Source organism: Pipra filicauda, unplaced genomic scaffold, assembly GCF_003945595.2.
Source record: "Pipra filicauda isolate LSUMZ 115617 unplaced genomic scaffold, ASM394559v2 scaffold311_size1313980_pilon, whole genome shotgun sequence".
NCBI lineage: Eukaryota > Metazoa > Chordata > Aves > Passeriformes > Pipridae > Pipra > Pipra filicauda.
Genome location: NW_024104434.1, coordinates 90,069 through 104,040, shown reverse-complemented (window position 1 = coordinate 104,040; position 13,972 = coordinate 90,069). Strand labels below are relative to the sequence as shown.

Sequence of the window (13,972 nt, the reverse complement as noted above, 5' to 3'; positions counted from 1 at the left end):
GTATGATCTCTGAGCCTGATCATTTGACTTATAAGCTCATTGAACCGTCTTTCAAAAATAGAACATCAGGCCATTTATTTTTTTAATTCTAATTTAAGCAGGGAAGGTCTCTCCGTGGAAGGCTCAGCTCAAGGCCGCCAAGAATCAACAGTGAGAAATTAGGACTATCCCAAATGTGTGTGTGCTTTTATAGGGAGGAAGGAGGAAAAAAAAAAAAAACTTCATCCTGTTTTTTTGTTTTGTTTTGTTTTCCCACCTTACAGAGATGTGCACACAAAACTGTGTGCTAAAAGCTGCCTCTGACTTTAATCTGCTCCATCATGTCTGAGTCAGATGCCCAGAAAGGACTTTGCTGGTAAATCTATCCCGTGGCATCGCTGTAGGAGGGCACCCTTAAGCAGATTAGCCATAGCTCAAATACTGTGTCAACTGCCTGACCGAGGGTGGCTTCTCTGTCTTAGCTGTGGATAGACTTATTAATGGTTAATTATAACTTTTTTATATCCAAATCTAATATTTTTTAAGACACTTAACTCTCTTGTGTGAGAAACTGTGTAAATCCATGGCTTTCCAGTGCTGGTCCTGGGGAGTTTTAAGCGTCGTGGTTCTTAGCCAGTTTCTGATGTATTTATTAGACTTCCCTAAATGTTTATTGGCAGAACATAGTTTACATGTAACAGGTTGCCCAGAGAAGCTGTGGCTGCCCCATCCCTGGAAGTGTTCAAGGCCAGATTGGATGGGGCTTGGAGCAACCTGGGCTAGTGGAAGGTGTCCCTGCCCATGGCAGAGGGTTGGAAGTGGATGATCTTTAAGGTCCCTTCCAACCCAAAACATTTTAGGATTCTGTGATATTCTTGCCACTATTTATAAAGGTAACAGGTATTCCAGCTTACTTTTAAGGCTACTGTACCTGCTATAAATAATATTCCTTGAGAACATGCAAGTTCATAGAATCCTACAATGGAGGGAAAAGAAGTCTTTACAAAGTTCAAGAAATTATATTGGTCAATTGTGACCATTAACATTTATCATAAAATCACAGAATGGTTTGGCTTAGAAGGGACCTTAAATATCACAAAGTTCCAACCCCCTGCCATGGGCAGGGATACCTTCCACTATCCCAGGTTGCTCCAAGCCCTTTTCAACCTGGCCTTGAACACCTCCAGGGATTATTTGCAGAATAATTGCATGAACAGAGTGTACACTGTTCATGCTGTACAACAGCATCCAGAATATATTTTTTGGAGCTAAACTTCCATCTTATTCTCCTGGGAACATTTGAGGTCCCGGTTCAGCCCTTTGCAGCATCTACCTCATGTGACATCCGAAGGTTTTTGATTCTGGTGCTGGAGCTGTCAGGTTTTGGACATCAAATGACATCAGGTGGCACTGATTTCTGCCAGCATACAGAGCAGGAAGCTGGGATGTGCTATTTGTGGGAGGGTCTTGCCTGCCGAAGGAACCCTTAGAGATGGGTCTCAGCCCTGCCACGTGCCAGTGCTGGACTGCCCTGGACATCAGCGTGGTTGTGATGCTCCTTTTGTGTGACTGAACATGCAGGACCCTCCTCCCTCTCCTGGCTCGGTGCTCCTGGCACGTGGTGGGTGATTTTGTGGGTGATAGGAACAATATATCAGCTTCTGCTCCTTCTGCTTCATAGTGTGGGCTGATGGGCCATACAAATCCTCTATGCTACTGTAAAAACCCCAGTAGATAAAATGATTCTGTTATGTTTCTAGCACCCTTAGGTTATGAGAAACTTAAAATGCCTTCTGTGAGTAACTTGTATGTTGTGTATGGCTGCAGTTGTTTCCCTTGCTGAATTAAGCGCCCATCTAGAGCAAAGCAAGTCTTTGCTACAGCTCAGTTTAAACATTTTGGGAGAGCATTGGCTGAACACTGCCATTGATAAAGCACTAACAAGCTCTAATCTTAAAGCACATGGACTTGCATGAATACCAAGAATAATATGCATTTCCTTTCATTTTCAAGATTGTGGGGAACTTTCCCTTTTTTTTTTTTTTTTTTGTTTTTTTTTGGGGGGGGGTGGAGGAGGATATGAATTATACTCTGAAACTAGGAAATGAGAGCAATTAATCTCTGCAGTTGTGTGTAGGCAGGAGGGACTATTTGTTGCATGACAGGCTGCTCTCAGGACTGGAAACAAAGTAGGTTGTTTGTGTCTTTTTATGTCCTCGTCCTAGTTTGCTTTAGGACAAGAGCATTTACCTCATGACGCTTATTTTTGAACTTTATACTGGAGGCAGTGTTCACATTCCACTCAGTCTTTTACAGGACCAAGAGCGGAGAATTAGTCAGCTGTTCTTTGTTTTTATTTCCCTGACTCTTGAACACGGTCCAGGCTTGCTCCTGAGGTTTTTCATCTGGATTGGTCTGAATAAAACAGATTTTTCTTGCAACTGAAAACCCTTTATTTGCAAAAGGTTATGATAACCAGAAGAAGCCAAGCTCCCCCAGTATTTGTTTGGGAGGGTGGGATGGGGAGTGGAACTGGTTCCCTGAGGTCATGTTCACATTAGAGGAGGTTCATAGGACATTTATTTAAAAACAAACCAAAAAAATAAAAGCTATCATGTTTGTGCCTTAGCAGAGCATGCCATGATGCTGTTGCTAAGATGATGCCTGCTGATTCTGGCATAAAGAGTGATTTGAGCAGCCCCTGCCCTAAGGAACCAAGTCCCAATCCTTTCTCTCCTGTATAGGAACAAATCAATTATTCTAAGGAGGCAGTGTTGTCTCTTGCTGCTGTTGTGTTGCTTTTTGAAAACGTTTTGTAAGTTAGTCCTTAAGTGGGATAATTGCTTTCAGCATTTGCAAGTTAAATGAAGAAAGCTCTAATTAGATTTTATAAAGTGGCTTAGCATGTTGAGAAGGCTTTTCATAAAGTATACTGTGTATTCACTTGGCGTTGCACAATTGAATTTCGTGTAGCACTGACGAAACCTAAAAATCCTATTTGGCCCTGGGTGCTTAAAGGATTGAAAGCCTGTCTTAAGTACTCCTGGCTATACAGACTCTCCTCCTTTCCTCACCATCCCACCCTCATCAGGGCGTTTATCTGTGTTTTAGAGACCAGAGGAGTTGCGTCAAGACCAACCTGTTTGAGGAAGAGCATCAGAGCAGGGCATAAAGCTTGGGATTTTGTGGCACTTCCAAAGGGGGCCGTGGCACTTGCTGTTTAATCTGTCTTAGCTGTTATTGTGCTGTGCTGATTGTATGGTGGGGCTGGGTGGCATAGAGCCACTTTGTTCAGGTTAGTCCTGGCTCCGTGTGGGCACTTATTGAGTTCCCCAGAAACCCAGCAGTGCCTGTGCTCAGTAGTTTTTGGTATTGTTTGGTGTCCTGTAGGTTAGAAATGTGATATGCTAATGCTTTCCTGCTGCTATCCCAGCCTTGGCAGCAGCAGAGGCACTGGCCAAGGCAGCCTAACACATTGCTTGCCACCTGAATAAGAACTTAAACCTAGTCACAAGCCTCTTTCACGTGTGGTTTCTGCAGTGTGTGTGTGTGCCAGGAGCTTCCTGATGAGAATTGGAAGGAGTCCCCCAAGCTGGTGTTTGTTCAGGTCCTTTGGGCACTGTTGCTGGATGTGGCTTTACTAGAGTCTGTTTTATTGAAGGTGAGCTCTGGGAAGTAACATCTCTGCTACCTCAGTCAGTCAGGTCACAAAGCTTCCTCTGCAAAAGTGTGGGTTCCACGTGTGAACAACTTTGAAAACAGTTTGAAGAAACCAGATCTAAAGAAAAGTACTTAATTATAGAATCATCAAATGGGTTGGAAGGGACCCTAAAGATTATCTTGTTCCAACTCCCTGCCATGGGCAGGGACACTTTCCACTATCCCAGGTTGCTCTGAGCCCCATCCAACCTGGCCTTGGACACTTCCAGGGATGGGGCAGCCACAGCTTCTCTGGGCAATTGCCCAGTTGCTACATTGTTTGAGTCCTGAGTAGGACTTTCACCAAAATACCCAAGTCATTGCAGTCTACCACAGATAAATAGCAACTAGTCAAAACTGTGATTTGCCTTCCACTCTGCTTGAGAAGACTTGGGTGTGTTTAATGTTCTCTTGTGGTTACAAGCATGCAGGTAAAAATGTCTGTATTAGCTGCAAACATGTTTGGAAATGAGTATGTTTAGAGGAGTAACAAGTACAGTAGGTACTTTTTGTGTATCTGCTGGGTTTTTTTGGGTGATGAGGCCTGAATGTGAAGAAGGGTATAGAGATCTCTAGTAAGATCCACTCATCTCAGGACATCTATTCATGGGTTGTCACCAGCCACCATCCTGGCAAGGGGGACAAAAGGTGGTTCTCCTGCTCTCTCACTAGTTGATCTCTTCAGCTGTAGGTTAGAGTGAGTCATCTCTGTCATGGGCCATTCTTCTCACTTGTTGCTTTTAAAGGGTCACTTGTGGAATCAACAAACTTTCCCATTTGGATTTGGTGGGACACTGTCCATGACAAGTTGTGGCAGTGTGTTCTTTGTCCAGACAGACTGCTCTTGTAACCACATGGAGTGACACGTCTTTGGATGAACATTCACAGCCACCCACAGGCACTTGATTCACTCAACCACATGTGCCCTGAAGTGTTTTTAGTCATTTGCAGTGTCTCTGTAAATGGACTCTGTGTACCCCTTTGAAGTATGTTCGTACTACAAGGACTTCCATGGTCGAGTAACTCTCAAGTGAACACAGATTTGGCCTTTCCCCTCTTCTGCCTCAAATGTCAAACCAACGTGTACCACTGTTGATGGACTTATTTACTCATACTGGTAAACCTGTAGGCTCAGTAGGAAACTTTTGACAGGTTCCATGTGATGATGTGAGTGGTGTGCAGGCAGAACTTCAGTTTTCTTTGAGAACAGATTTTGAATTGGATGAAGTTTTCTTTGTTACAAGAGGTAGTTCACGCTATGGCAGGCTCTGTTCTTGAGTGAACTCGAGCTGATGAAGTTTGATGAAATGATCAATCTTAAAACCTTAATAGCTCTTTAAAAAGGGAGCTGTTACGGTGTGAGGTGTGGTGTGGATATAATTCAAGGAAGTAGGTATTTATCCTTGATTCTTCTCTCATTTTAGAGTAGTCTTAGGAAATTCTTTTTTTTGTATACTTGGTGTAGCAACTGTGGTGTTGTTGCCAATGGCTTGAAATGGGTATTGTGTGTGAACTGTCTCAGCCTCATGTCTGTACTCAGACAAATTTGGGTTGATGATGCAGCTTTTCTTGGCAAGGCAGGTCTCAAATGGCTAAATTGGAGATTTATTCTTCAAACAGCCAAAGAACGCTATTTGAGCAAGTTTGGGAGAATTTACTTTAGTACACAAAGGAGGTGAGGCAGTGGGGGATGATACTTAAATCATCTGGTTCAATTAAAAAGCTGCAGTGACCTGACAGAGGGTCAGAAAGCACAGGTGGGTCTTCACGTTTCACTTACTGGGCAGCTGTGCCAAGGCAAATATGTGCTGGCTGGCAGAGGGCTGGTGCCATATCCTTCAGTATCCCAACTTGCAGGGCTTGGGATGGACTTTGCATATTGGGGTGACCTATTTGTGAGTCAGGGGCAGCCTTGGTGAATACACAAATTGGTGCTTCTCATGCAGAGAAACTCCCCCGTGTGTTTGGAACAGGGTCCTCTGGAAGGTACTATTTTGTATTTTCTAGTAACAAAGTAAATTATGTTGTTGCCTTCCCTATCATCTTCCATGTGACCAAAGGCAATGAATGAGCTTTTGCTGCATTTCAGGATTTTATGGTACTATTTCACTGCTATCAGTACTTTTTTTTTTTCCTTTTCTTTTTCAGAAAAGAAAATTATCTTAATTACCATGAAGTAACTAATCCTCAGAGCTGTAATCACTGCTGACATAATGCTTCATATTTACAAAATATGAACAATTCAGTTCACCTCTTCACTTTGTCTTTTGAGCTACTGTAAACAGTTTCCTGGAACCATTGTTTAATTGAGAAATTGAATTCTGTAAGATGAATAGTAAAGGCTTTTGACTACAGAGATGTAATGCTTCCTTTCATGTTTTATCCAATTTAGTGATGCACGTTCCATCAGCATACTTTAAATTTCAGTAGAATTGTTGGAGTGAAATGGTACAATTATGAAGATACATTTTTTTCATAAATCAGTAGTTGGGAGCACATGGAACAAATATTCTGCTGATTATTTGTTGTGGCTTTAAGTTTCCTAATAAATGGTGAATTGCTACATGTTTGCCTACTTGTATAATCTTTATTTTTTTCTGTAGTTTTTAATAGATTATTTTTATAGAACGATAGAACAGTTTAGGTTTGAAGGGACCTTAAAGATGATTCAGTTCCAGCCCCCCTGCCATGGCTCCAAGCCCTGGCCAACCTGGCCCTGGACACTTCCAGGGATTCAGGGGCAGCCACAGCTTCTCTGGGCAACCTGTGCCAGGGCCTCACCACCCTCACAGGGAAGAATTTCTCCCCAATATCCAGTTTAACCCTGCCCTCTGTCAGTTTGAAGCCATTCCTCCTTGTCCTGTCACTCCATCCCTTGTCCCAGGTCCCTCTCCAGCTCTCTTGGAGCCTCTTTAGGTCTTGGAAGAGACACTCATAGGTCTCCCTGGAGCCTTTTATTCTCCAGGTGAACACTCCTAGCTCTCCCAGCCTGGCTCCAGAGGAGAGGGGCTCCAGCCCTCAGAGCATCTCTGTGGCTTCCTCTGGACCCAACCCAATCAGGTCCATGTCCTTCCTATGCTGTTGGACCCCAGAGCTGGAGGCAGTTCTGCAGGTGGGGTCTCACCAGGGCAGAGTAGAGGAGCAGAATCCGCTCCCTCTACCTGCTGATCACACCTTTTGGTCTTTCGTACTTCAGTCCTCTGCACATCTTACCTTCCTTTGTCACTTCAAATCTTCCCCGTGTTCATGTTGGTTTCCAGACTCTCAGGTCAGCCAGCCTTGTTCTGACATCCTCGTTTGTGAAGTGCCAAAATTATACAAACTAAGCCTAAATAAACTATGGAACTGATCTTTACTCCTGATGCCATGTTTTTCTTTTGTCCGATATTTTGCAAGTAAGGCTCTGCACATCTTGATTTACAGTATTTTTGAGTACCAGAATATCACTCCTCATGCTTCAAGATAAGTGTATGAAGGCCCTTAAAATTAGATTTGGGAGCAGAAAGGTCACTGCCCAGTACTGTGTATCATCATCATAATGTCATTGAATAAATCACTCCTTGATTTAACTTGAGCACTCCTGGGTGGATTAGCTTGTAATAATTTGCCAGGGGCATTCTCTGTGTTTCTCTTGAAGACCATGACTCAGGACAGCTTTGCTTACCGTGGGAAACTTTCTTTTGGTTGGAGGCTGGAAGGGCCATATCTATTTGTGAAGGACAGGGAGTGCTTTTGTTACCTTCCCAGACCCATTATGGGATGTGATTGCTTGTGGGAGTGTCTGCTTATGATCTGTTAGAAAACAGCCTATTAATAAAACAGAGGCTCTTGTAATAGAGCACTTCTTAATCTTCTTCCTGTGTGGTTATTTATAGGCTGTGACATCTTAATTTGCCTCTCATGTGCATCAACTTCTGTTACTTTAAAAGTTCAAGTAGCTTTCACAGGCCTCTGAGAATCACTTCTGGAGGAAACTTTTCTAAGGAATCTGACAAAAAAGATCCAAGTCACAAGTCTGTTGTGACAAGTGCATTAAGGTTTTTGCTCGTGTCTTTCTAAATGACAAATAATGGGATGTCTTCTTATAGTTACTTATGTATTAATCCTGTCTTTGATTACAAGCAGATTTTCCTGAGTTCTAGTTGCTGATAATACGTATTTGCCCTTAGTGACCTCCCCGGAGCAATATTAAATCTATGATTGCCTGATTTTTGTGGTCTTGTTCTCTCTTAGAGTGGTCCCAGTGCCAGATCTTGTCACAAGATGTGCATTGACATCCAGCGAAGGCAGATCTACACGCTGGGCCGTTATCTGGATTCCTCCGTGAGGAACAGCAAGTCCCTGAAAAGTGACTTCTATCGCTACGACATTGACACCAACACTTGGATGTTACTGAGTGAGGACACTGCAGCTGATGGAGGCCCCAAGCTGGTGTTTGATCATCAGGTCAGCCACACTCACACTCCTCCTGCAAGGTCTCGGTGCTGGAGAGTCAGTTTTGATCTGTGATTTAGAAGTGCTGCACCAGGTGACCCAGAGAAGGGGTGAGGAGGGTGTGACGTGCCCTCAGTTAAATTCTAACAGCATTGCTGTTTAATGCTGGTATTCTCATCAAACTGAGTCAGAAGAATCATAAAAACCTTTGCAAACAAATCCGTTTTATTAAGACACGTTTTATTGAAGCTCAAAGCACGATTCATCTGGTTTTAATCAGCCTCCTTGAGCTGGGTTTGCAGATCTGCCTTCTCAAGGCCATTGGGGAGCAACTTGGAAAGCTGTGCTTGGTACCTTTGGAATAATATTCCAAGCAGGCTGCTGGAATGAGGCCAGCACAAGAGCAGGATTCCTTCAAATTTGGTTATTCCTTCAAATTAAGTTATGTGCTTGCTTTGTCACGATTGAAACACCTTAGAGGAGTGGCTGCTAATCCCTTAAAAAGCCACACCTGTCCACGTGTGCAGACTGACAACTGCTTTACTTATGTTGTGCGTTCACTGGCTTTTGTCTACTGGAAAAAGGTATTTTGTTCTCAATTGATTTTGTTATAAAGCATTGCCAAGAAACAGCACATCAGGGCTCATTTTTAAGGCAGCCCAAGATGTGTTTTATTGGTGCTGGCTGTTTTGTAACCAAAGCTGTTGTTTGCCAGCACAATGTGCCTTTCTGCTGACACCGAAAATTAAAGATACGCCATGTCTGCAGAACAAAAGCCAATCAGTCTTTCTGTTCTATTAATAACGAGTACCAGTCTCCAGGTGTTGGGGAAGAGGCACAAGGAAATTGTCAGCTGGCAAGGCCACTCTGGGTACCTTGTTTGTCTCCTGAAATGGTTCCTTTTTTCCCTTTGCCGTCTCCTGTGTCCTCACTAAACTCTTTATCAATCTGCAGCTCTTCCTCTCCTCTCCCTCAGCACCTACTGCGATAGCAGTTTTTATTTAACCTTCAAAAATGTGCTGCACTAGAGGTGTTTTGTGTAGGCTTTGCTGAGTAGCATCTCTATCTTACTGTAATCTTGTCTGTTGGTTTGCTTCCCCCCCCCCTCTGCTGTTTTGTAATGCTCTGTCTGAAAAACATCACCTGGAGTCAGGGAGTTTGGTTTAATTTGTGCTGCAGTGCTTTTCTTGTGTGCCATAAACTCAAGTCAGGCTTGAGGGTAAAACATATTTCTGCTGCAGTCCCATCAGGAGTCTTTGGCTGGGTTTATGCCCCTTTGTGTTCAGGTAATGGGGGTAACAGTAAAAGTGTGCTGGGGATGGAATCAGAGTAACAGATCACAGGCTGATTTTTGCGTCGACCGAGTGGTGGGCAGTGAATTAGCAGGGATTTTGAATTTTTCCATGGCACAGCCATTGCCAAAGGTGATATTCTGTTAACTCTCTGGCTGTGGATCCTTGTGAAAGACTCTAAAATATTTTCCCCTGAAATCAGCAGCTAGAGATAAGTTTTCGTAGGTGATAAAGGGTACACTTATTTTTTTTTTTCCTTATTAAACAGCACATAGAAATTACATTTTAAATTAATTTTATGAGATTGATACCTGACGACCACGCAGATGTGCGTTCTTCCCTGTTTGTTGGAGGCTCAGGAGATGTGCAGAGCGCTAACTTAGGTGTGGCTTGCAGGAGAGGAATGTTTAATCTTAAACCTCAGAGTGCTGAAGTTTCAATGTGCTGGCTTAAAACTGCTTCTCTGGTCCTTGCAGATGTGTATGGATTCTGAAAAACACATGATCTACACCTTTGGAGGCCGAATCCTGACCTGCAATGGCAGTGTGGATGACAGCAGAGCCAGTGAGCCACAGTTCAGTGGGTTGTTTGCTTTCGACTGCCAATGCCAGACATGGAAACTTCTGCGAGAGGATTCCTGCAATGCTGGACCCGAGGATATCCAGTCCCGGATAGGACACTGTATGTTGTTCCATTCTGTAAGTATCCACGCCCTGCTTTGATTGATGATGCCTGACTTTTAAGGAGAACATCTGTTTTTGATTTTTCTTGCAAATTTGAAGCTCTTTAATCGCCTGAGGGGTGTGTTGTCTCAGTTCTGTGTTGGTGGACATTCTGGTGCTGCTTCGGTAAGTGCAGGAGGTACTAATTCAAGTCTTGGGGCTTTCATGAGTTCAGCTGAGTACTATTTCAAGAAACAAGGTGAGTTTTAATGAGTTAATTTTAGTGGAATAATAGTAAATAGTCCCGAAGGCTGTGGTTCAATTTGACTTAAAGAATTGTTCTTTTTAAGTTGGTAGAGCAATTTAGAAGCTTCTGGTCTAATAGCTACTCTTACTGGAATGGGACTTAGTAGGTGTGCATCGAGTTGCACAGGCCTCACAGCCCATGGTGCTGAGCACTCTGCTGCAGTTTGTTGTCCTGAGCAGCTGTTGACAGCTGGGCACAGATGGAATAACGGGCACTTCATCCAGAGCCTGATGGAAAAGCAGAGGAGTTGGTGGGATGGGGTGTGTATAGCATTTTATTTAGTATTAGGCATTAAACCCCACCTTCCATTACCTTTCCAGCTGTGTTCATCAACCACATGTTTATTTAAGAGAAGAGAGTTAAAGAGGAGAATTCAGGAGATGAGAATTAAAATTAATGTTGTGACATTATTTACTGATACCACCAATTCAAAACCCACCAATTTGAAGAAATTACTGAATTTGTTTCTCTTTCCCTTTCCAATGAAAGATCAGAATTTTTAGAGTGAATACTGGGCTTTCAGAGCCTTCAATTTTATTTTGGTTTTGAATAGCTCTTTAAAATCTGATGAAAAACATATTGCAACACAAAATTCTGCACAGGCACCTGAGGATCTTTCCAGTTTGTGTCTGTGATAAATGTAGGAATACTGGTTTCTGTAAGCACAGTCATGGAAGTTTAAGTCCTTTTCTGTTTTCTCAACCATTTGAAAGAATAATAATCTACCTCTTACAGACTTTCCACTTGGCAAACTTGAAAGAAGTAATAAACCTGTTATTCTTGGCTTTCTGCTTGCCATTTGCCTGTTGTGAACTTAGTAATGTGCTGGTACCTGGAGGGTTTCTCCTACAGTCTGTCTCTTGTTCCTGTCCTGTTTTTAACAGTGAAATTATGATCTGGTGGGTTTTAGACACAGGGACTGTTAATTCTTTAATATTAAACTTGAAAGATGAACTGGTGTTTTAATGTTCTGGAGTTAAAGCTAGATGAAGCAGGGCTACAGTAGTTACAGTGATTTTAAACTTAGAAGAAACATCTCTATTCTTCTTTGATTCATTAATTGCTGCCCCATCCCTGGAAGTGTCCAAGGCCAGGTTGGACAGGGCTTGGAGCAGCCTAGTGTGGTGTCAGGGGATTGGAACTGTGTGATATTGAAGGTCCCTTCCAAGACAGACCATTCTGTGATTTTTATGATTAATGGTCACAGTTGACCAACGTAATTCCTTGAATTTTGTAAAGACTTTTTTCCCCCCCCCCCTTCATTCCAGAAAAATCGCTGCTTGTACGTGTTTGGTGGCCAGAGATCAAAGACTTACTTGAATGACTTCTTCAGCTATGATGTGGACAGTGACCACGTGGACATTATATCAGATGGCACGAAGAAAGATTCAGGGATGGGTAAGAGGAGATCTTCATAATCATTTCTTTCCATTGGTCCAAATGAGAAATAAGTTGTGAAAGGTGAAATATTGTAAAAGGAGAAATATATAGGTGAGAGGCCAGGTCCAGTGTCTTGTGGGATCAGGTTGGCATCCTTAACTAGCCCTCCATACCCAAGTAAACTCCACAGTATTTAGGTTAAACTTATGCCGGCTCTTCTGTCCTTTCTGTCATTTGACACTCACCACCTTCAACTCAATACAAATAATTGATGCATGAAACCATGTAGCACCTCAAAAGAATAAAAAACCAAACAAAACAAAGAGCAAAATAAGAATTAAAAATACCCCTTGAAACTCTAGCAAAGACAAAAAAAAAAAACCTGAAAAAAGTTTTTTCTTTAAATCTGGAAAGGAGAAAGTAAATCTTTATTTTTCTGTTTTTGCTAAGTGAGATACTGTAAAATCTGCTTGGTTTGAGATGCAGAAAGGCAGAGAGGATGCTCAGAGACAGAGAATTGGAGGGACAGAAGTTCTTTCGGCTGACAGGAGCTGACCAGAAAGAGGAGACTAACCTGTTGTCCTGTTACATTTGTAACAAATATCAGGAAGTGCCAAAAAGAAAAAAAGGTAGGAGGAGGGAGCAAGGCTTCAGCTCTGTTTGGTTCATACCACTGGAGCTGTATACCCCAGGCAGAGTTCTGTATGACAGAAATCTTTTAGAAACACCCAAAAGACCTGTAACATAACCATAAAGAACTGATTTTATACCTTTTCTCCTCAAATGACAGAGAAAAATGTTCTTGTTTTTTCCAAAAGGATTTCTACTTGTATAAACACATCATTTTCCTGTTACAAATACCCTGATTTTCATCACACAACTCAGAATTTGAAATTGGAGTCTCACTGTGTACTACCATGGGAGTATTTCTCAATATTATTTATATTCAGTCCTGATCTTGTTTTCTCTTCTCCCAGTTACCAAAATCCCAGGAAGCTAATTTATCTTGAATTTAGGCTGCCTTCCTTCTTCTGATCAGGCTTCATTTTTAGCAAGTAATTTTGCTGAATGTTTGAAGTGAATTATTGATGGTTACGAGTTATTGTTTGCTTGTTAATCTAGTTATGGCAACAAGGGAGAAAAGTACCCAAGCTCTTATTCTCTGGAGTCATTTATTTACTTGAGTGCTTCCAAGAAGGAACCAGCTTGGATTGTTGACAGTCTCCTTTATTCAGGTGCCTGCGTGTTGCCTGATGCTGCTCCACACACACCCACGCACTGTTTGTTATCCTCAGAGCTTTTAAAGAATTGATTTTTTTTTTCCAGGAAATTGCCAACATTCTGCCATTTTGATCTTTTCAAACTACATTTCTTCGTAGCCAGAAGCCTTAAAACACGTGGCTTTAAGCTGACACCTGTGTCTGCTTCAGATTTTAAAGATACTGAGCTTGTCTTAACAGCTGGAGAAGACACTGAGCTCTGCTTTTCAGAGTATATGAACTGCAAGGCTCAGCTGAGTAAGAGAGACTATAATTTTTAGCCCTCCTCCCCATTCCCACAGGCCCTGAAGTGGTGAATAGAAGACCTTTTTTTTTTTTGGTAAGAAAATGACTCATTGGACATAATTCACGAGTCGATCTCTCAGTTTACTGTTCTCCTGTGTGCAGGGAGTAAACAAACAGATCTGAACATTTCCATTGCTTTTGAAAGGAAATGCTGGAATAATTTGCATTTTAACAGGAAGGGAACAAAATGCTTGTTACGTTCAGACAGCAAATGTTGACAGCACTGTTTTCACCCGAAAAAAGCAAGTCTTTATTGTGCTCTTGTTAGGTACTGATGCTCCATTTTGATCTGTCTGAACAAAGTGATTCCCTGCCTGGTCGCTGTGAAGTTTTAAGCTGCTCGGTGTGATGAGTCAAGTTGAGGATGCCTGACCTAAATGTTCCTATAAAGTCCCATGATTACATTTTGTTCCTGGCTCACATGTAGCATTCAGTTCTATTCTTAGTTGAGCTATTTTGATTTTTACCCTTTCTAAAAGAACCTAATTGTGCATTTGTTCGAGTATCTCTTGGAGTAGTGAGAAGATTTTATTAAAAGTAGTAAAACGTATCACTGAGGATTATCAGTAACATAGAGTTGTTGCAATGCTGTAAAACTGTGGTGATGATGTGTTGGTTTTGCTGCTCTCATCTTCTGGATGAGAGATTTATGCT

The 13,972-nt window shown here is 42.2% G+C and overlaps 1 protein-coding gene across 2 annotated transcripts in view; it reads left to right on the top strand.

Moving 5' to 3' along the window:
* Positions 1 to 13,972, top strand: part of MKLN1 (muskelin 1) — a 102,708-nt gene that overhangs the window by 58,710 nt on the left and 30,026 nt on the right. For both annotated transcript variants that reach the window (XM_027710054.2, XM_039383487.1), the window contains 3 exons: positions 7,912 to 8,124; positions 9,881 to 10,102; positions 11,642 to 11,771. In XM_027710054.2, coding sequence (XP_027565855.1) covers positions 7,912 to 8,124; positions 9,881 to 10,102; positions 11,642 to 11,771 — 565 coding nt within the window. The remainder of the gene's footprint in view (positions 1 to 7,911; positions 8,125 to 9,880; positions 10,103 to 11,641; positions 11,772 to 13,972) is intronic.